Source organism: Perognathus longimembris, chromosome 3 (assembly GCF_023159225.1).
Source record: "Perognathus longimembris pacificus isolate PPM17 chromosome 3, ASM2315922v1, whole genome shotgun sequence".
NCBI lineage: Eukaryota > Metazoa > Chordata > Mammalia > Rodentia > Heteromyidae > Perognathus > Perognathus longimembris.
In genome coordinates, this window is record NC_063163.1 from 74,341,121 (window position 1) to 74,363,064 (window position 21,944).

General features: G+C 52.0%; 2 protein-coding genes across 4 annotated transcripts; both read left to right on the forward strand.

The window, feature by feature from the left end:
- Positions 1 to 6: 6 nt before the first annotated feature.
- Positions 7 to 1,662, forward strand: Wdr83os (WD repeat domain 83 opposite strand). 2 transcript variants are annotated; one of them, XM_048342454.1, is made up of 4 exons: positions 15 to 175; positions 298 to 403; positions 1,113 to 1,210; positions 1,306 to 1,511. In XM_048342454.1, the coding sequence occupies exons 1-4, from the start codon at positions 126 to 128 to the stop codon at positions 1,370 to 1,372; spliced, it is 321 nt and encodes a 106-aa protein (XP_048198411.1). In that variant the 5' UTR covers positions 15 to 125; the 3' UTR covers positions 1,373 to 1,511. The 2 variants fall into 2 exon arrangements, with proteins under 2 accessions (XP_048198410.1, XP_048198411.1); XM_048342453.1 differs by lacking the exon at positions 1,113 to 1,210 and having other exon boundaries at positions 7 to 175; positions 1,306 to 1,662.
- An 869-nt stretch (positions 1,663 to 2,531) lies between these two features.
- On the forward strand, positions 2,532 to 21,687 carry Man2b1 (mannosidase alpha class 2B member 1). 2 transcript variants are annotated; one of them, XM_048342433.1, is made up of 24 exons: positions 2,532 to 2,726; positions 3,704 to 3,806; positions 3,950 to 4,123; positions 4,342 to 4,535; positions 6,133 to 6,265; positions 6,831 to 6,976; positions 9,087 to 9,203; positions 11,024 to 11,109; positions 11,223 to 11,343; positions 11,436 to 11,514; positions 11,657 to 11,766; positions 12,149 to 12,256; positions 13,222 to 13,338; positions 14,642 to 14,827; positions 16,428 to 16,525; positions 16,621 to 16,738; positions 18,282 to 18,400; positions 18,477 to 18,578; positions 18,735 to 18,822; positions 18,985 to 19,065; positions 19,543 to 19,770; positions 20,650 to 20,805; positions 20,893 to 20,995; positions 21,492 to 21,687. In XM_048342433.1, the coding sequence occupies exons 1-24, from the start codon at positions 2,601 to 2,603 to the stop codon at positions 21,599 to 21,601; spliced, it is 3,003 nt and encodes a 1,000-aa protein (XP_048198390.1). In that variant the 5' UTR covers positions 2,532 to 2,600; the 3' UTR covers positions 21,602 to 21,687. The 2 variants fall into 2 exon arrangements, with proteins under 2 accessions (XP_048198390.1, XP_048198391.1); XM_048342434.1 differs by having other exon boundaries at positions 11,027 to 11,109.
- The last annotated feature ends 257 nt before the right edge of the window (positions 21,688 to 21,944 follow it).

A 21,944-nucleotide genomic window follows, 5' to 3' on the forward strand; every position in this document is an offset into this window, starting at 1 on the left:
GGCGCCTGCTATCGGGAACGGAAGCGTGAGGGCTCCGGGTGTTACTTTAAAAGCCACTCCCCACTCTCGCGCCGGAAGCTGCCACTCTCGCAGCGGAAGAGGCGTGACCGGGTTGCAGTCTGGCAATGTCCACCAACAACATGTCGGACCCACGGAGGCCCAATAAAGTGCTCAGGTGAGGACTCCAGCGTCATGGCAACGGGGCTTGGGATCGTGGGTGTGGGTCGGGGCCGAATGAAGGGTTTGTCCATCCAGGGGGCAGGACTCTTACGCTGGTGACCTTTGAACCTGCCCCAGGTACAAGCCCCCGCCGAGCGAGAGTAATCCAGCCTTGGACGACCCGACGCCGGATTACATGAACCTGTTGGGCATGATCTTCAGCATGTGCGGCCTCATGCTTAAGGTGGGAGCCGCCTGAGAGTGCCTTGTGGCTCCGCCTCAGAATGAGGCGTGGGGTGGGCTCGGAATGAAGCCGAGTGTTGAGGTGCTGGGGCCTGCGATTGTCTGGGGGCGGGATGAAGCCCGACGAGGAAAGTCCCAGTTTTAGGAGAAGTGGGAATTGAGGTTCAGCCAAGTACTTGTGTGGTCTCATCTGTCTAGAATCGGGAACTGAATCCTGCGAGTCCCTACCTTCAGTTAGCACCTCTGGGAAGCCTGCCACCGAGGTATAAACCTGTACTTGAGCCAGACGCCTGAGGCTCACGCCTGTAATCCAGCTCCAAGGGCTGAGATTTGAGGATCGAGGTTCGAAGCCAGCCCAGGCACGAAAGTCAGTGAGACTCTTACCTCTGTTAGAGTACCAGAAAAAAAAAATAAAGCCAGAAGTAGAGCTATGGCTCCAGTGTTAGAGTGCCATGCCAGCCTTGAACAAAAAAGTCCAGGGACAGTGCTAAGGCTGTGAGTTCATGCTCCAGGACTGGCATGCACACACACACGAAAGAAATCCACAAATGGGGATGAGACCTGAGGGACTGCTTGGATGAATGAGAGCAAGGTCTGAGCTATACCAGCTATACAAAGAAGAATCAATCAGTGGACAGGAAGTGGCTCCCGGGGATGTGACTGGTGGCCTGCCTCTAACCCACCTGGCCTGCCCATCCATCTTTCCTTAGCTGAAGTGGTGTGCTTGGGTTGCTGTCTACTGCTCTTTCATCAGCTTTGCCAATTCTCGGAGCTCGGAGGACACTAAGCAGATGATGAGTAGCTTTATGTAAGGCTTGGACAAGAGGGAAGGGGTCCTCAGTAAGGGGAGGGGGAACCCAGGCCTATCACCCAGAACTGACTGACACCTCTTTCCTGTCCCAGGCTCTCTATCTCTGCTGTCGTGATGTCCTATCTACAGAACCCTCAGCCCATGACACCCCCCTGGTGATGTCAGCCCCAAGGGGTCACATTGTGGACTCCCTTTATCCACCTTCTGGCATAGTCTTCAGCTGCCTCCATCTCTTGCTCTCAGCTGCTGCCCTAGGTGGGCTCAAGGCCCCCCCGCTGGAGGGAGGGAACCTGTTCCCCTGGGGTCCCACTTCTGCTCCATTATAGAGGGAAAAGCCTTAGGCTTACCCTTTCCTACCCAACTTGCTGTGGGGGAGACACTTCATATTTCAGAGTGTATTTTGTTTTCTTGTATAAAGTGGTTGATAATAAAGTTTTTCACTCTGGCTATCCTGTTGTGATCTCTCTCTCTTCTGTTCATCAGAATGCTCCAGTTCTTTCACTTAGGCCTGCATGGAGGGGTCCTAGGCTGAGCCTTTGGTGGTTCACTTCCTTCTTTCATAAGGTTGAGCCTGAAGTCAGTCACCAGAAACAGTACAGTGACCCTACCATCGGGCAGCTAATGGCCCTGTCTATCTAAGGGATTTGGGCTTTGTGTGTGTGTGTGTGTCTTCTCCCACCCCCATACTGTGTTAGGTAGGTACTCTACTACAGACCTCACGACCCCAGCCCTACAGTTTACTAGTCGAATAATCTCTGTTAACTGGATGTACTGATAGGAATTAGAAAGGCATGAACGACTCAGGGTCCCACCTTGCTAGTCCATGCCCTTCACCTGTCTATAGGATCCTGGAGTGCTTCCTAACCAGCCTGGATGCCTCTTGCCTCCGGCAAGGTATACCCAGCGTCCCAATCTCCACGAGACAGAACAGGACTCTCAACAACCCCGGTTTCTAGCCACCCTTGACCCCTCCAGGACTCCATCCCTGAAGGTGGCAGGGTGGGATACCCAGGTTCCCATCCCACATACATGTTCCCCGTATTCCGCTTGGTAGGAATTATTCATCCGTTGGAAAAGCTGACTTGGCTCCAGCGGCGACAAAGGTACTCTATATCCCCTGGTCCAGCCACGTACTAAAGGCGCCTCAGGCCCAAACCGCACCTGGAGAGCGGTTTTTGAAGCTCAAGCAGCACATTTTTAAACTGGCTAGGGCGGCGGGCTGTAGCCCCGGCTACGGCTTCGCCACGCCCACCAGAGGGCCCGCCCCCGATGCCGATTGGCCGACCCGGGATTGGGGGCGGAGCGTTCTTCCGGATTTACCAGGGTCGGGGAGCCCCTCGGAGGCGGAGGCGGCGGAACCAAGGGCTCCCAGGCGCCGGCTTCCAGGATGGCCGCTGGCGGCTGCCGGAGCGTGGCGGGACCGTGGCCGGGCTCCCGCGCCCGGCCCTCGCCGCTCTCCTTCCTCTTAGTGTTGTTGCTGGCGGCGCCTGGCACTCGAGCCGCGGGCTACCAGGTGAGCTGGGCCCGCGGGCGGAAACGTGGAGGACCAGGATGGAGCCCCGAGTTGGGTCTGCCGTGCGGGTGGGTGTGACCTGCGGGTGCCGGGCAAGGGCGGCCGAGGTGACAGTGTGGGCCGCGTGCGGACGGGGCGTCACCGAGCGACCTGGCCGGGGAGTCCGAGAGGGGCGTCGCGTGGGGCTTTGCACGCACCCAGCCGTGTGGCTTGGGGGCCATAGCCGAGCGCCTGGTACAGAGCAGGGCTCTGGGTTTCTATCCTGCGTGCTTGGGGTTACTCATGTCTGCGATCTGTTTGGGGAACTTGGTGTCCCTCAAGGTCCTACTTCCCTTGGCACCACCGGGAAAACCTGTAGCACAGCCTGGCCTTATTGGCCAGATTTCAGTAAGCCCGCAGGTCGTCTCACCTCGGTCATCGTCCACCTCCACCTGCCCGGAGTTGCAGCTTGGCTCCTCCACTTTCTGACTGCTTGTTTGTGCAAAAATCAGCCTTTGTATCTTTAGTCTGAAAATGAAACCAGCCAGGCTGGTGGCTCCTGCCTGTAAACCTAGCTACTTGGGAGGCTAGTGGTCTGAGGACTTGGTTCTAAACCAGTCTAGATAGGAAAGTCCTTGTTTTCAATTAACCACCAAAAAGCCGAAGTGGAGCTATGGCTCAAGTGGTAGAGCATCAGCCTTAAGTGGAAAAGGCAAATGAGAGCACCAGGCCCAAAAGTTTAAGCCCTAGTACCAACATGGAAAACAACAAAACCCCAATTATTATTGCAATCATCTCAGGGTGTGGAAAGAGCTTGTCTTGTGAGGTTGTGTCCTCTCTGGGAGGGCCTGGCCTCATCTCCATGTAGTTGGGGTGAGCGCACAGCCTCTCTAAGTCAGTCATTTTGGACCTCAGGCTTTTTGCTTGTCACACTGTAGCCCACCTCTCAAAGCTGGGTTCACTGACAGACATGTGTTTCTTTGGGGGTCCCTGTGCAGACATGTCCCCTGGTGAAGCCAGACATGTTGAATGTTCACCTCCTGGCCCACACACATGATGACGTGGGCTGGCTCAAGACAGTGGACCAGTACTTCTATGGCAGTGAGTAGTGGTGGTGCCCTCCTCATCCCTGCTGGGACTTGGGCCTCGCAGTGATGGCAATGGGTAGGTTGGGCTCTTGTACCAAGGGCTCTTCCCCAATTTAGTTCCATTGACCCCGACTGTCGGATCCCATATGTCCATAGTCCGGAATGACATCCAGCATGCAGGCGTGCAGTACATCCTCGACTCAGTCATCTCTGCCCTGATGGCAGAGCCCTCCCGTCGCTTCATCTATGTGGAGATGGCCTTCTTCTCTCGCTGGTGGCACCAGCAGACAAATGCAACACAGGAAATCGTGCGGGACCTGGTGCGCCAGGGTGAGTGTGCCCCAAGGAAATGAAAAGAGGAAGAAGCTCAGCTGCCTTTGGCTTCTGAGGTCTTAGCAGTGTGTGCCCAAACTGTCTCTGTATTTCCACAACTGTGTGTCCCAGTCCTAGGGCCCCCCCACTTGCCAGCGGGAGCGTCCCTTCTCCCCTTTCTAGGGGTTCTGCTCACTTTGGCGTCGCTGCCCAGACCCACGTGCCTCTTTGCTCAGGACGCCTGGAGTTTGCCAATGGCGGCTGGGTGATGAATGACGAGGCGGCCACCCACTATGGCGCCATCGTGGACCAGATGACCCTCGGGCTGCGCTTTCTAGAGGACACGTTCGGCAGTGATGGACGTCCCCGTGTGGCCTGGCACATCGACCCCTTCGGCCACTCCCGGGAACAGGCCTCGTTGTTTGCTCAGGTACAATCCTGACCTCTCTTTGCCCCACCCCTGGCTTGCACTGGCTCCTCCCTCGGCCTGCCAGGCCCTGCCCTTCCCCTGCAACTTCTCCAATCATACCCTGGCCTTCTGAGACTCCGCCCCACGGGTGAAATGTATTTCTCCTGGGTCCAGTTCTTTTCCTTGCCCTGCTTTTCCTTTTCCCTCACCAGGCTGTGCCAGAGTCTGTTCACACTCCACTTGCTAGGATCCCAGTTCTACCTCAAGCCACATGGCAAGTGGAGATCCAGTTTCTTTTAAGACTAATGTAATGGGCTGGGGACTTGGCTGAAGCAGTAGAGTGCCCAATGAGCAGGGTTCAAATTCCAGCAGTTCAAACTCCAGTACCTCTAAAAAAACAACTCTATCCTCTTTTCTTTCTTTTTTTGCCAGTCCTGAGGCTTGAACTCAGGGCCTGGCACTGTACCTGAGCTCCTTTTGCTCAAGGCTAGCACTCTCTCACTTGAGACCCAACACCATTTCTGGCTTTCTCTGTGTATGTGGTACTGAGAAGTTGAACCCACGGTTTCATGTATGCTAAGCAAGCACTCTACCACTAAACCACATTCCCAGCCACACCCCATCTTAAAACCAGCTTCATTTCCTATCCCCCTGACCCATCCATGTGCCAGGCTCACGTTGGAGGAGGAAAGCCTCCTTTCAGCTTTTTTTTCCTTGGTGGTTGTGGGGCTTGAACTCAGGGTCTGGACACGGTCCCTGAGCTCTTTTGCTCAAGGCTATCCATCTACTACTTTGAGCTATAGCTCTTCTTTGGGTTTTTGAGTGGGTAATTGGAGATATGAGTCTCTTTGGAACTTTCCTGCCTGGGGCTGGCTTCAAACCTGGATCATCAGATTTCAGCCTCTTGAGTAGGTAGGATTACAGTGTGAGCCCCCAGTGCCTGGTCTCCTTTCCTTTGACTGAAGAGGCAGGGGTGGGTATAGCTTGGACCTGCTTCCTCTCAGCTACCCCATAGAGCCTTCCGGCCATTCCCAAGCCCAGACACCTTGCCAGGGAAGGTAGTCCTAGAACTTTTAAGACTGATGAGGATCATGAATTTGAGGCCAGTTCAGACTACATAGCCGGATCCAATCTCAAGAAAGCAAAATGAGGACTAGGCTTTTCTCATGCCTTTAATTCTAGCTAGTTGGGAGGCTTGCAGTTCTAAGCCTGCCAGGGCAAACATTACTGAAACCCATCTCAACAAATAAAGTAGGTACAGTGTTTCACACCTAAAATCTTGGCTAAGAGAGAGGCAAAGGTAGTTTGAAGCTGACAAGAACAAAATGTGAAAGACTCTTACCCAAAAATGACTGAAGTGAAAAAAGGCCTGGTGGCATGGCTCAAGTGGTAGAGTGTCTGCCTGGCAAGTGCAAGGCCCTGAATCCAAACCTCAATACTGCAAAAGCAATAACCCTGCCCTCACAAAATCCCACAGAAGGAACAAAACCCCCAAACTGAAAGCCCTTAGTTTCAGTACCTAGTTTTTGTGCTCACACCCACCCTTCCTAAAGGGAACTTGGTGGCTTGAGGCTGAACACGTATTAATTCATCCTGTCCCCTGGCATCCCACTCCCAGATGGGCTTTGATGGCTTCTTCTTTGGTCGGCTTGATTATCAAGATAAAGAGGTGCGGAAGGAGGCGCAGGAGATGGAGCAGCTGTGGAGGGCCAGCACCAGCTTGAAGCCACCCACTGCTGACCTCTTCACTGGTGAGGGGCTCGGGTGGGGACAGGGCAATCACAGGGTTCCCAAGCAATGGAGGATCCCCGGCTTGATTTAATCATCAGTGAATACTGTCCTCAGATTGTTAATAATTAAGCCAGGTGCTGAGCCTCAAGACTACTCTTTACTTGGCCCAGGAGGAGAATGGGATGTTTGAGATAGAAGACTGGTGGTCCCCATCTCTACTGATGGCTGAGCACAGTGACACTTGCCTGTCATCCCCAAGGACATGAAGGGGCACAACAAGTAGGAGGATGGCAGCCCAGGCCAGCCAGGGGATAAACTGAAATCTTCCCTCTAAAGGAAGCAATGCAAAAGTGGCTAGCGGTGTGAATCAGTGGTAGAGCTCGAGGCTGGCAAGCTCGAGGCTGTGGGTTCAATCCTCAGAATCACCAAAAGAAAAAAACCTTCAAATGACTTGTGCACATGAGCCTCCGTTATCTTTTTGCACCAGGCTTCCCCCAATCCTGGGTGGGCATGGAAGGCTTTGATCCCAGGGTAGGAGTGGGGTATTGAGCACCTCCCTCCCCTGAACCTACTGTGGGCTTATAGGTGTGCTTCCCAACATGTACAACCCACCGAACCATCTGTGCTGGGATATGTTATGTGTGGACGAGCCCTTGGTGGAAGACCCCCAAAGCCCGGAGTACAATGCCAAGAATCTGGTTGGTTATTTCCTACAACTGGCTAATGAACAGGTAATTCCTGCATCTAGGACTTTGGGGCTATTGTAGAGCATACACTGAGGCCTTTCCACAGCCCAAGGGCTAAGAGGAGGGAGACTAAATGTTACCATTCTACTCACTATCACCACATGGCCACCTCAGATTTGTAGAAGCATGTGTAAAACAGCATGGCAGGTGGACATGGTGGTACATGCCTATAATCTCAGCTACTTGAGAAGCAGAGATAGGAAAATCAAGGTTCAAGGCTAGCCAGGGCAAAATTCTAAGGCCCTATCTGAAAAACAAGCTAAAAGCAAAAAAGGGGGCTGGGAATGTGGCTCAGTGGTAGAGTGCTTGCCTAGCATGCATGAAACCTTGGGTTCAATTCCTCAGCACCACATACATAGAAAGTGCCAGAAGTGGCACTCTGGCTCAAGTGGTAGAGTGCTAGCCTTGAGCAAAAAGGAGTCAGGTACAATACTCAGGCCCTGAGTCCAAGTTTTAAGATTCCCCCCCCCCGCCCCCCCGCAAGAAAGAGGTGTGTGGTTCAAGTGGGAGTGGACTGGTGGGGCATGGGGTCTTGAGTTCTATCCCTCCTCTGCTATTAAGAAAAAAAAAAGACAAAATTAAAAACAAGTTGGGTGATGGGGGCTCATATCTGTAATAATCCTAGCTACTCAGGAGGCTGAGATCTGAGGATCATGTTTCAAAGCCAGTCTAGGCAGGAAAAGACCATGAGCCAGAAGTGGAGCTGTGGCTCAAGTGGTAGAGCATCCAGCCTTGAGTTCAGGCCCCAGTACTGGCACACAAACACATATAAAAAGCCCACCCAAAACAGCTGGGCACTGGTGACTCACACCTGTAATCCTAGCTACTCAGGAGGCTGAGATCTAAGGATCCCAATTCAAAGCCAGCTTGGACAGGAAAGTCCTTGAGATTCTTATCTCCAGTTAACCACCAGAAAACTGGAAGTGGTGCTGTGGCTCAAGAGGGACATTGCCCAAGCTCAGAGTTCAAGACCGACAAAAAATAAAACATCCCCTGTCCACCAAAACAACCACCAAATACAGCACAATGACTTAGTGGCCTTAGCTGTGTTTTGGGTCCATGAGACCTACTTGAACACTACTGGCTAATTTTTCCCCCCCATTTGTGGGGCTTGAATTGAGGGCCTGAGTGCTGTCCCCGAGCTCTTTTGCTCACGGATAGTGCTCTGCCACTTTGAGCCACAGTGCCACTTCTTTTTTTGCCAGTCCTGGGGCTTGAACTCAGGCCTGAGAGTGCTGTTCCTGGTTTCTTTTTGCTCAAGGCTAGCACTCTAACACTTGAGCCACAGCGTCACTTCCATTTTTTTCTGTTTATTTGGCACTGAGGAATCGAACCCAGGGCTTCATGCATGCTAGGCAAGCACTCTACTACTGAGCCACATTCCCAGCCCTCACTTCTGGTTTTTGAGTAGTTTATTGGAGATAAGCGGCTCACAGGGACTTTTCTACCTGGGCTGGCTTCTCACTGATTCTCAGATCTCAGCTTCCTGAGTAGCTTAGGTTATAGGGGTGACCCACCAGTGCTCAGGCCACTGGCTATTTTAACTATGTTCCTATGACGCTCTGTGTCACATATATATTTCTTTTGGTGGTACTAGGAACTGAACTCAGGGCCTCACACTTGGGTAAGCCCTGTACCACTTGAGTCATATTCCCAGTCCTTTAGTTCCTCCTTTATCCCCCAGACAGGGTCTCATGCTTTTTTATTTTTTTTGGCCAATCCTGGGCCTTGAACTCAGGGCCTGAGCACTGTCCCTGGCTTCTTTTTGCTCAAGGCTAGCACTCTGCCACTTGAGCCACAGCGCCACTTCTGGCTGTTTTCTATATATGTGGTGCTGAGGAATCGAACCTGGGGCTTCATGTATACGAGGCAAGCACTCTTGCCACTAGGCCATATTCCTAGTCTAGGTCTCATGCTTCTGCCCATGGTTTTGCCTAAATCCATGACCCTCCTACCTATGCCTCCCAAGTAGCTGGGAATACAGGCATTTATCAACAGGCTCCATTCCCCTATATATTTTTGATCATCTAGAGAGTCAGCTAGACATAGGAGGTCCAAGGATACTCTGGTTTGAGGATTCCCTTCTGGCCTCCAGGGCCAGTATTACCGCACCCAGCACACTGTGATGACCATGGGCTCAGACTTCCAATATGAGAATGCCAACTTGTGGTTCAAGAACCTGGACAAGCTCATCCGGCTGGTCAACGAGCAGGTGAGTGTACCCTTCCTGTGGTACCTGTGTACACATGTGTGTGAATCACCTTGCTATCCCTATAACTTTGCAAGTTGCTAAGTTTTAAAGAGAAAAGGGTGGCTTTGGTTTGCAGATTTGGAGGTTCAGCGTGTGAGTGAATGGCCCCAGTGCTTCTTGGTCTGTGGGTGCAGTAGACATGGTAGGAAGGGCAGAATTCTTTGTTTTGGCTGGTTCTGGTACTTGAAGTCAGTCTCATGGACTTGCCTGCCCAGGCAGGCTTTGAACCAGGATCCTCAGATCTCATACTCCTGAGTAGCTAGAATTACAGGCCTAAGCCACTGGCACCCAGTTGAGGGGAAGTGATTTTATGCAAGGAACTTGAACATTTTAGGGTTATGGTAACTTAGGGAGAAGTCTTAGACATAATCTTTCAAGGATACTGAAGGAGAAGGCTGGGATTATGGCTCAAGTAGTAAAGCACCACTTAAGTCCAAGCCCCAGTACTGCTAAAAAAGGTGCTTAGTAATAACTGTGTATGTGTGTTTGTATTTGTATAAATGTGTGTATACAATTAAAGGAATTCCTTCACACATTTTTTTTTGCCAGTCCTGGGACTTGAACTCAGGGCCTGGACCCTGTCCCTGAGATTTCTTTTGCTTAAGGCTAGTACTCTACCACTTGAGCCAGTGCCCCATCTGACTTTTTCTGCTTATGAGGTACTGAGGAATTGAACTCAGGGCTTCATGCATGCTAGGCAAGCACTCTACCACTAAACCACATTCCCAGCCCCAATCTTCACACAAATGTTTCTTTTTTTTTTTTTGGCCAGTCCTAGGCCGTGAACTCAGGGCCTGAGCACTGTCCCTGGCTTCTTTTTTGCTCAAGGCTAGCACTCTGCCACTTGAGCCACAGCGCCACTTCTGGCCATTTTCTGTATATGTGGTGCTGAGGAATCGAACCCAGGGCCTTAAGTATACGAGGCAAGCACTCTTGCCACTAGGCCATATCCCCAGCCCCACACACAAATGTTTCTTGAGCACAATGTACATCATGTACATTGGGCACATGAGCATGGGGGTTACCTTGCTTCTTTACCTCCTGCAGTTGAATGTGAGACCCTAGGTGGGGCATGGTAGTTCATACCTGTAACCTCAGTTATGGGAGAAATAGAGGTTGGAAGATTTTAGGAAAATTGTTGTGCCTACCAGGCAAAAAGTACAAGATCCAATCTGAAAAATAAACTGAAATAAAAATGATTGAGAGTATGGCTCAATAATGCAAGCAAAACCAGGACTGCCAGAAAGAAAAATACATAAACAAGCCTTCATTCATTATAAAATTCATGTCACAGAGGTAGCTGAGTGATAGTGTGCTTAGCATGCTCAAGGCCCTGGGTTCTAGACCCAGCATCACTCCAAAAAAGAAAGAAAAACAGCTGTACTTGAGCCAGCAGGGGTGGTTCTCACCTGTGATCCTAGCTACTCGACGCTTAGATCTGAGAATCCCAGTTAAAAGCCAGGTTGTGCAGGAAAGCCCATGAGACTCTCAGCTCCCAAAGAACCAGCAAATGCCGAAAGTGGAGCCAATGGTAGAGCCCATCCTTGAGGGAAAAAGCTTAGGGTGAGTGCCCAGGTCATGAGTCCAAGCCCCAGTACTAATTTCAGGATCATCTCTGGAATCCTTTAAAGATAGTAATATTTGGTTCCAGGTCTACGTTCACTTTCACATCTGATCTTTGGTTCGCACCCAAAATGTGAATTTAGCGAGCACATTCCTGGCGACAGGGCCGTATACATATGCCTCCCCCCCCACAAAGATTCACATCCGTCTCCCCGCAGCAGCAGGTGAAAGGGAGCCGCGTCCATGTTCTCTACTCCACTCCTGCTTGTTACCTCTGGGAGCTGAACAAGGCCAATCTCACCTGGTATTTGTTTTTATCTTTTTTTTTGGGGGGGGGGGGAGGCTGGAAAGCAGGCGTGTGTGTGTTGGCATGCCCCCGTGGGTCATATCCTGTGCTCAGTGCCCCTGGTTGTGCAGGTCAGTGAAGAAGGATGACTTCTTTCCCTATGCGGATGGCCCCCACATGTTCTGGACCGGCTATTTTACCAGCAGGCCGGCTCTCAAACGCTATGAGCGGCTCAGCTACAACTTCCTACAGGTGGGAGGGCCCGGGGGCCGGCAGGGCGGGGGTGGGGGCGGCGGTGGGGACCGGCGGGGCCGCGCCCAGCATGCCTGCCCACTGCTTCCCAGGTGTGCAATCAGCTGGAGGCCCTGGCAGGCCCGGCGGCCAACGTCGGACCTTACGGCGAGGGAAGCAGCGCGCCCCTCCGTAGGTGTTGGGCAGGCCGCAGGTGGACCTAGTCCCTCCGCCGCCCCCTCGGGACCTTCCCCAAAATCCCTACGAACCCTGCCCTCCTCCCACACCGGAGAGTCCGGCCGGGACCTCACCCTACCCAACTTCCTGCTGGCAGAGGAGGCGATGGCGGTGCTCCAGCACCACGACGCGGTCAGCGGCACCGCGAAGCAGCACGTGACCGACGACTACGCGCGGCAGCTGGCGGCCGGCTGGGGGCCGTGTGAGGTATGAGGGGCGGAGACCGGAAGGAGGCGTGGCCAACCCCAACAAATGCACGGATGGGCGTGACCTAGGGTGGTGGGTGGGACTTCGGAGGCCTGTAGGGGCGGGGCCTCAGAAAGTCGTTTCTAAGTGGTGTAGCCAGTATGGACCGGGTTTACTGCCTGGGAGGCCTTGTAGGGCGGGGCTTTTGAGTGACAGAGCGAGGCCTCTGGGGAGGGATCATGGAGATAAGTGGTGAGGGAATGGGACGCGGTCTACGCGAGTGGGTGGAGCTTAGAGGGGCTGTAGGGGTGTGGCAGTTAGCCTAAGGAGCCCGGGTGGTGGGGCGGGGCTTCAGGGAGGGGGCGGAGACCCAGGTGTGTGCTGGGCGTGGTGCTTCTCCCAGGTTCTCCTGAGCAATGCGCTGTCCCGGCTCAGCGGCTCCAAGGGGGTCTTCTCGTTCTGCCGGAGCCTCAACGTCAGCATCTGTCCCCTCACCCAGAAGACGTCGCACGTGAGTCCGGAGGAGCGGGGATCCCGGGAGTAAAGCCTGGAAGACCTCAGGCAGGGCAGAGGGGAGCTGGGCCTGGAGTGTTCAAGATGGGACAGTTGTATAATTTATTTATTTACTTATTTATTTAGGCCAGTCCTGGGGCTTGAACTCAGGGCCTGGGCTTCTTTTGCTCAAGGCTAGCACTATACCCTTGAGCCACAGCACCACTTATGGCTTTTTCTATATATGTGGTGCTGAGGAATCAAACCCAGGGCTTCATGCATGCTAGTCAAACACTCTACCACCAAACCACATTCCCAGCCCCTAGTTTTGTTTTTGTGTTTGGGTACTGGGGCTTGAACTCTGGGCCTCATGCTCTCATTTGGCTTTTTCTGCTTAAGGCTGGCTCTCAACCTCTTTAATCATAGCTCTGCTTCTAGCTATGTTTTGGATGGTGAATTGGAGATGAGTCTCAAAGCATTTTCTTTCTTTTTTTTTTTGCCAGTCCTGTTGCTTGGACTCAGGGCCTGAGCACTGTCCCTGGCTTCTTTTTGCTCAAGGCTAGCACTCTGCCACTTGAGCCACAGCTCCACTTCTGGCCATTTTCTGTATATGTGGTGCTGGGGAATTGAACCCAGGGCCTCATGTATACGAGGCAAGCACGCTTGCCACTAGGCCATATCCCCAGCCCTCAAAGCATTTTCTTTCCTGGTTTGGTTTCAAACCTGGATCCCTGGCTCTCAGCCTTTTGAGTAGCTGGGAGTACAGATGCATGCACACACACACACACACACACACACACACACACACACACACACACATTTGGAAGACCATCTTTTAGGGGCAGTGAATCTGCAATAGAGAAAGGCCAACAATGCAAGAGGGGGCTGGCTTCTCTGCCACTGCTGATGGACGTTGTACCCCCTGCTAGGAGGGTTTGAAGAGGATCTAATATGACCCATGCCCTCTCCCAACCTCCCCTGCAGTTTCAGGTCATCATATATAACCCCCTGGGGAGGAAGGTGGACCATATGGTTCGGCTGCCCATCAGTGAAGGTGTTTTTATCGTCAACGATCCCAATGGCAAGACTGTGCCCAGTGCAGTAAGCCTGCTCAGTGAATATTTGGACCCTTGGGACCTCCCCTTGGGCATACCTCCCCTGCTTCTTACGGAGACCTCTACCACTACCTTGAATCTCTCTTCTTCTATCTATCTCAACAGAGATAGATACCATCCCCACCCCCATCTTTAGACTATCTTCCTCCAGAGAGTAGCTCACCTTTTAAATATCCCCTCCCCACTTCCAGAGCTGGTTGTGTTATGCTTGTAATCACTGCACTTAGGAGGCTGAGGCAGGAGGATTGTAAGGTTGAGGCCAATGTAGCAACTAGTTCCTTCCTTCCTTCATTCCTTCCTGCCTACCTCCCTTCTCTCATTTTTTTTTTCCAGTCCTAGGCCTTGAACTCAGAGCCTGAACACTGTCCTTGGCTTCTTTTTGCTCAAGGCTAGCACTCTGCCACTTGAGTCACAGTGCCACTTCTGGCCGTTTTCTTTTTTTTTTTGGCCAGTCCTGGGGCTTGGACTCAGGGCCTGAGCACTGTCCCTGGCTTCGTTTTGCTCAAGGCTAGCACTCTGCCACCTGAGCCACAGCGCCACTTCTGGCCATTTTCTGTATATGTGGTGCTGGGGAATTGAACCCAGGGCCTCATGTATAGGAGGCAAGCACTCTTGCCACTAGGCCATATCCCCAGCCCCTTCTGGCCGTTTTCTATATATGTGGTGCTGAGGAATCAAACCCAGGGCTTCATGTATATGAGGCGAGCACTCTTGCCACTAGGCCATATTCCCAACCCTCTTTTTCATTTTTGAATTACTTTTTCTGACCAGTCTTATTATATAGCTAAGGTTGGCCCAGAACTTCTAATCCTCCTGCTTTAGTCTCCAACATGTTGGGGATTACAGGTGTGAACAGCTATGTCTTCTTCACGGGAAATTGTCTTTGACTCCTGAAGGTCCTCTCCCTTGGACCTCTAAATCCCTACCTCAGGGGTAACTTTCCTTTCTTATTGACTTCTCCCCAAGTCCTCATCTCTATACCCTCCCTATAGGCTCCCACCCCTAGAGAGTCTTCCTTTTCTACCACCACCTCCTCCTCTTTTTTCCTTCTTCTCTCTTTCTTCCTCCTTTATATCTGCTTCTCCATGTTGGGAATGAACCCAAGCCTTATGCATGCCAGGCAAGTGCTGTACCACTGAGCTACATCCCTAGCCTGCTTCTCTTGAAATCTGACCCTTCCTATCATGACACCTAGATTTCTTCCCATCCACTCCTTGCCCTCCTCCCCCTGTTAAGGGTTCTGCAGGTATTGGCACAGCTTGATTTTGTTTCCTCCTCTCTCACTCGAGGTGGTGGTCCTTCCCAGCTTGTATGAGGAGGAGGACCACTCAGAGCTCCTGTTTTCAGCCCGGGTGCCTGCGTTGGGCTTCAGCATCTACTCAGTAGCCCGTGTGTCCAGCCGGAACCCCCAGGCCCGCACAAAGGCTTTCATACCCCAGAAATCTCAAGCCCAGGTCTTGGTCATCGAAAATGAGGTGAGGGCCTTCTGGAACTCTATTCCCTGCCCTTGATTTGTGTGTGTCCTTGAGTGATTGGCTGAGTGACCTTCATCTGAGCCTCAGTGTGTTTCCTGGGACTATTGCGAGGATCCAGTGTGGCTATCAGTGATGTTTGATAGGTGCGGCAGAGCTGATGGCAGGCTGGGGGGTTGTAAGTTTAGGGAAGGGAGATCCGGGGAGGCCTTCCCAGTTAAGTGACATTTAAGGTGAGAGATTTAGGGCTGGGGGTGTGACTGGGCAATAGGAAGTATGCCATAACAGAAGAGGGGGCAGTGGAGGCTTAGGGGTGTGGCTCAGAAGTAGGGGGCATAACTCAGAAGTAGGGAGCATGGCTCAGTAGAACACTTAGAATATGTGAGGCCATGGATTCCATTCCCAGCACCCAAAAACAAAAACAAGATTCTGTCATATGCCTTAGCATTTTTACCTTTGTGCCTTCCATACAAATTATATTTTGTGATGTTGTGAAGACAAGTATAGTCAGTCATCTTGTAATATGCTCCTTGTTACTCTATTCAAGTTTCTTTAGATTCTGTCTCTTTTTGTTTTTTGGTGTGTGTGTGTGTGTGTGTGTGTGTATGTGTATGTGTGCTGGTTTTAGGGCTCGAACTCAGGGCCTGCGTTCTGTCCCTTCACTTTTTCACTCAAGGCTGGTGCTCTTATCACCTAAAACACAGCTCTACTTCTGGCTTTTTGGTGGTTAATTGGAGATGAGAGTCTCACAGGACTTTCTTGCCCTGGCTTGCTTTGAACCTGGATCCTCAGGTCAGTTCTACTAGAGTTTGAATTTGGGGCTGTGCTAGGCTGAACTCTCTACTAGCCCTTCACTGGTTATTTTTGAGATAGGGTCTCACCTAGGCCTGGGTCCTACTGTAGACTTCCTGTTGTGCTTGCTTGATAGGTGTGTGCCACCATGCCCAGCTCCCTCCATGGAGATGGAGTCTCATGGACTCTTCTGTCCAGGCTAGTCTGGCCTCATGATCCTTCCAGTGTCAGCATCCTCTCTAGCTTAGGATGACAGATGCCCCTTGTGCCTGGCGCTGGGTTGATAAGGTATCTTTCAAACATTTCTTCCCAGGCTGGCCTAGAACTGAGATCCTCCTGCTCTCAGCCTCACAGGTTGCTAGGGTTACAGGCCGTGTGTGTGTGTGTGTGTGTGTGTGTGTGTGTGTGTGTGTGCTAGTGATCAAACCCAAGGCCTCACATGTGCTAGGTAACACTCTATGACTGAGCTATAATCCCATCCTTGTTTCCTTTGGATTCCAAAATGAAGTGAAAATACTTCCAGGGGCCCCTAAAAATCTTCAGGGTCCTAGTAGGCAGCTCCTCTGTGATGCTCAAGTTGGTCCTGGCTTGGAGCAGATGATTGGACTTAGCATGTCATAGGTGTGACATGGCTGCAGTGGGATGAACCCAATGTGGGGTTCAAATGAACAAAGAAGTGGGGACCTGCAGGGGCCCCCGCCTATTAGTCCTGGAGAGCTATGACTAGATTGAGGATAAATGTGAAGGTTGGTTGGATTTGCCATTGGTTCATATAATGGACGTTTCCAACTGTCCACTTCTCCACACTCAGTACATCCGGGCTACCTTCAACCCTGACACAGGGTTATTGATGAAGATTGAGAATATAGACAAGAAACTCCTGCTTCCTGTGGATCAAGGATTTTTTTGGTGAGGGAGGACTGCTGGGCCAGAGTCAGGGGGTGGTGGAAGGGTTCTCACAGAGCGGAGGCCCCTTATCTGACTCTTTCCTGCTCTGGCTCCAGGTACAATGCCAGTATAGGTGACCTGGAGAGCAATCAGGCATCTGGTGCTTACATTTTCAGACCCAATGAAGACAGACCGCTGCCTGTGAGCCGTTGGGCCCGGACGCGCCTGGTGAAGGTCTGGGACCAGGGGGGATGAGTGGACATTTGGAGTGGGGTGGGGGTGGGGGTAGTGGAACCTGGAAGTGTGATGTGCCAAAGGCAAGGTGAGACTGGAGGAGTGTGTTCACATTTCCTTTAGATAAGGGGGTAAGGCCCTGGGGTCTTCTATAAGGCCAGTATTCATAGCTGCATGTGTAAGAGGCCACTCTGGCCAGGCCCTGGTGCCTCACACCTGTAATCCTAGCTACTCAGGAGGCTGAGATCTGAGGATTGCAGCATGAATCTAGTCTGGGAAGAAAAGTCCTTTAGATTTTTTTTTTTGGCCAGTCCTGAGGCTTGAACTCAGGGCCTGAGCACTGTCCCTGGCTTCTTTTTGCTCAAGGCTAGCACTCTGCCACTTGAGCCACAGCGCCACTTCTGGCCATTTTCTGTATATGTGGTGCTGGGGAATTGAACCCAGGGCCTCATGAATACGAGGCAGGCACTCCAGCCACTAGGCCATATCCCCAGCCCCGTCCCTTAGATTTTTTTTTTTTTTTTTTTTGGCCAGTCCTGGGCCTTGGACTCAGGGCCTGAGCACTGTCCCTGGCTTCTTCCCGCTCAAGGCCAGCACTCTGCCACTTGAGCCACAGCGCCGCTTCTGGCCATTTTCTGTATATGTGGTGCTGGGGAATCGAACCTAGGGCCTCGTGTATCCGAGGCAGGCACTCTTGCCACTAGGCTATATCCCCAGCCCGCTTAGATTTTTAACTTCCAATTAATCAGCAAAGAGCCAGAAGTAGAGCTATGGTCCAAGTGGTAAAGCATCATCCTTGAGAAGACAAGCCAAGTGAGAATGCAATGCTCTGAGTTCAAGTCCCAGCTCTCTCTCTCTCCCTCTCTCTCTCTCTCTCTCTCACACACACACACACACAATAAAGCCAAGTGCTAGTGCTTCACACCTGTAATCCTAGCTTCAGAAAGCTGAGATCTCAGAATTGCAGTTCACAGTCAGCCATAGCAGGAAAGTCTGTCTGTGAGACTCCTATTTCCAATTAACCAGCAGAAAGCTGGAAGCAGACCTGTGGCTCAAGTGGTAGAGAACTAGCCTTGATTAAAAAAGCTCAGGGACAGCACTTAGGCCCTGGGTTCAAGCTCCAAGACTGGCACAATAATAAATTAAAAAAATAAAATAAATAGTTGTCCCCAACATCTGTTGGTGTCAGGATTAGATGTAATTTTGGAAATTAGGGTGAATGGGGGAGACCCAAGTGTAGCTGCTTAAACAGTTCAGCCAGGTTGGTAGGAGTTGAGATCTTGGGCCTAGGGCTGTATCTCCACAATTCTTGGCACAACTCTTAGCTACCATTTGTGTGGCCTTGGGTTCTATTCCAAACACTACATATGCGCCCCACCCCCAGAAAAAAAAAGCCATAATTGACTTTGGTGGGAAGTGGGGTGGCTGGTTAGTAGCATGACTTCTGACATAGGCCTTTGGGGTTCTTAGAACTGGGTGGGGAGCCTTTGCAGGGCTCCCCTGAGCTCAGTGTAGGCTGATGATGTCTGTCTGGTTTCTGTAGACGGCCTTAGTGCAGGAGATACACCAGAACTTTTCAGCCTGGTGTTCCCAGGTGATTCGTCTATACCCAGGACAGCGTTACCTGGAGTTGGAGTGGACAGTGGGACCAATCCCCAAGCAGTGAGTGGCCCAGGGACTGGGGTGGGCAAACAAGGGTCATAGGAGGCTTGCAACCTTGCCATCCTTTTGGATACAGCGATGGCTGGGGGAAGGAGGTCATCAGCCGTTTTGACACACCTCTGAAAACAAAGGGCCGGTTCTACACTGACAGCAATGGCCGGGAGATCCTGGAGAGGAGGTAGGGAGACTGGGGACACCATGGGGTGGGTGGTTGAGGGTGGGGTGTTGGGCCTCCAAGGAGGTGTGGGAATTTGCTTATCATATGAAGGAGGGAGGGTAGGAGGGAAGGAGAGAAATGGAGGATGCCATATTTGACCAAGTCACCCCCACCCAGGCGGAATTATCGACCTACTTGGAAACTGAACCAGACAGAGCCAGTGGCTGGAAACTATTATCCTGTCAACAGCCGAATTTACATCATGGTACCGGTTCCTCATTTGATCCCTCTGCATTGTGTGTGTGTGTGTGTGTGTGTGCGCGCGTGTGCACGTGCATGTGTCCCTGTATTCTCAGCATTTCCCTAATACTAGAGCAGACTCTCAGGACCTTCATTTTCCCTTGTCCTTCACTTCCCCCTCCTCCAGGATGGGAACATACAGCTGACAGTGCTCACCGACCGCTCCCAGGGGGGCAGCAGCCTGCGGGATGGCTCGCTGGAGCTCATGGTGAGTGGGCTGATGCCATTCAAGACAGGCTCTGTCCCTGCATTGTCCTCCTGCTGAATCTTGGTGTACTTTGTTTTCATGTCAGTATTGTTATTTGAACTCTGGACCTTGTATTTTTGCGTGGTATTTTCCCTCAAGGCCACTGCTCTGCCACTTAAACCACCCATCCACTAGTGGCTTTTTGTTGACTAATTGGAGATGAGTGTTTCTCAAATTTTTATGCCCAGACTGCTTCAAACCATGGATCTTGTTTGCTTGTTTCTTTGAGACAGGGTCTCATTCTGTGGCCTAGGCTGATCTAGATAGGGCCGAAGATCCTCTTGCCTCAGACTCCTGAGTGTTGGGATTATGGGCCGATAGTACTATACCACCTTCTTTCCTCTATTATTTCTCTTGAAAATTCCATAAGCCTTTACTTGTTTCTGGCTCTGAGATAACCTCGGGATGCTCACCTTGTCCTGGCCACTTTCTGCTCAGGTGCACCGAAGGCTGCTGGAAGATGATGCTCGTGGAGTGGGGGAGCCGCTTCTGGAGATGGGAAGTGGACAGTTGGTTCGAGGACGCCATCTTGTACTTCTGGACAGGGTCCACGATGCAGCTGCTGGGCATCGGCTTCTGGCTGAGAAGGTGGTCCTGGCCCCCCAAATAGTGCTGTCCTCCGGTCATGTCACCGCCTACCACCCTGAGGCCATCCCACAGACACAGGTGAAGGCAGGCAGGGTGGGTGGAGAACTAGAATGAAGTTGGAACCCGTCTGGCACTTCCAACAAGCACTGGGGAGACCCTGGGTTGCCCTGCCCCCTTGTCTCAGCCCTGGCTCTTGTACCAGACCTGTCCCTTTGTTTCAGCTCCTCTTTTTGGGCAGACCTCACCCAGTGTCAGCTCATTGTCAATCCACTTAGATCTGGTAGCCACCTCAGCCCTGCCCCAAATATATTTTTTTCCCTCCAGTGCTTGGGCTTGAATTCAGGGCCTGGGCACTGTCCCGGAGTCTGTGCTCAAGGGTAGTGCTCTACCACTTGAGCCACAGTGCTACTTCCAGTTTTTTTTTTTCTTTCTTTTCTCTGCTTATATGTTACTGAGGAATCAAACCCAGGGCTTCATGCAAGTTAGGCAAGCACTCTACCACTAAGCCCAGTTCCTCAAATAAGCTTTAGTCTCACCTGTCACCTCTTCACCTGGCCTTGGCTGTGACTCCTTGCCCTGTCCCTTGGCCATCCCCAGCTCCTTCAGACTTCCTCTTACTTGTACTGGACTTGTACCTGGTGCTGGGGGCTTATCTCAATGTTTTCTGAGTGTGGCTCATTCCTTCCCTTCATAGACCCCCTTGTTCCTTTAGGTGGGTTCTTGGCCCAGCCTTGGTTAAGACTAGGCCATCTTTGGCCAAATCCCCGCTCATTGAAGCTTCCCACCTCCTACCTGTCAATCCATACTTCTGAGTGCCACTGAGCACCGCCCTCTGCGCAGAGCCTCAGTCCCAGACGCAGCCGCTCCATACATGACCACGCCCCTGGTGTAGCCACACCCATGGTGTAGCCACGCTTCGGTGTAGCCACGCCCCTGACATATCCCTCCCTCTTGCAGTACTCAGGACTGCACCGGGAGTTGCCACCCAACGTGCACCTGCTCACACTGGCCCGCTGGGGCCCAGAGATGGTGCTACTACGTTTGGAGCACCAGTTTGCCCAGGGAGAGGACTCCTGTCGCAACCTGAGCTCCCCTGTGACCTTAGACTTGCAGGTGAGGAGGGTGGAGGTGGGGGCAGAGATGGGAATGGGGCCAGAGAGAGGAGCAGGGGTGAAAACTGTGCCCATCTACTCCCTGCAGAACCTGTTCTCTGCCTTTACCATCATCCACCTGCAGGAAACTACCCTGGCGGCTAACCAGCCCCTGGCCAGCGCTTCCAGGCTCAAGTGGACTCCAGATACTGGTGGGGACCTAGCAGATCCAGGCTAGGGGTTTAAGGATCAGAAATGGGCCCTGCAAAGCCAGATGTTGGGTGGCACATGCCTGTAATCCTAGCTACACAGGGGGCTGAGATCTGAGGATCAAAGTTCAAAGCCAGCCAGGGCAGGAAAGTCCATGAGACTTTTTTTTTTTTTTTTCTAATTACCAGCAAAAAACCAGAAGTGGGTTGGTAGCTCAAGTGGTGGAGTGCTAGCCTTGAGTTAAAATGCTAAGGGACAGTGCCTAGGTCAATCACTAATGTGATCAATCACTAATTACCCCCCCCCCCCACCCCCATAGGTCCTACAGACTAGTGCACCCAGGATTGAGATGGTTCTTGTCATCTCTGGGGTCAGTTTGAGGCTGAGAGGAGCAGCTAGAAATAGAAGGGGATTGGAAAGGCCTTGGGGGTGGCAGGCTTGGAGGAAGGTGCCCAATGGGGCATCCCAAACTCATTACTTCTTTCCTGCTCATCCCAGGTCCCATCGCCCATCCCACTCCGCCCATCCTGGACCCTGCCTCAGTCACACTGCAGCCCATGGAGATCAGAACCTTTGTGGCCCAGGTACAATGGAAAGAGGACAGCTAGAGCTGCTGGGAGAGGGGGTAGGCTCTCCTCCCCTTCTCACCTAGCAGCTACCACTCACAAAAACCATTAAAATGACAATACTAAGAGTCAGGTTATGTAGTGACTGTGTGGTTTTTTTTTTGAGGGGGAGGGGGAGTTGGTGAGGGGCTGGGGGGTGAGGGGGGGTAGAACACATGAACCCAGAAAGGGCAGCAAACAGATCACCTTATGTAGGATCAGCCTTTATCAGAATCAGGACAAGAAGTAAATTCCTATTAAAAGTGCTTGCCTAGCATGCATGAAGCCCTGGGTTCTATTCCTTACCACCACATACACAGAAAAAGCTGGAAGTTGTAGAGTGCTA

Excerpts from the sequence above, each read along its gene's own strand:
- Wdr83os (XM_048342453.1), top strand. The coding sequence starts at position 126 with ATGTCCACCAACAACATGTCGGACCCACGGAGGCCCAATAAAGTGCTC. Across the intron at positions 176-297 it reads AGGCCCAATAAAGTGCTCAG|GTACAAGCCCCCGCCGAGCG; the intron begins GTGAGGACTCCA and ends AACCTGCCCCAG. Across the intron at positions 404-1,305 it reads TGTGCGGCCTCATGCTTAAG|GCTCTCTATCTCTGCTGTCG; the intron begins GTGGGAGCCGCC and ends TTCCTGTCCCAG.
- Man2b1 (XM_048342433.1), top strand. The coding sequence starts at position 2,601 with ATGGCCGCTGGCGGCTGCCGGAGCGTGGCGGGACCGTGGCCGGGCTCC. Across the intron at positions 11,344-11,435 it reads TCAGCTACAACTTCCTACAG|GTGTGCAATCAGCTGGAGGC; the intron begins GTGGGAGGGCCC and ends ACTGCTTCCCAG. Across the intron at positions 16,526-16,620 it reads GTGGATCAAGGATTTTTTTG|GTACAATGCCAGTATAGGTG; the intron begins GTGAGGGAGGAC and ends CTCTGGCTCCAG.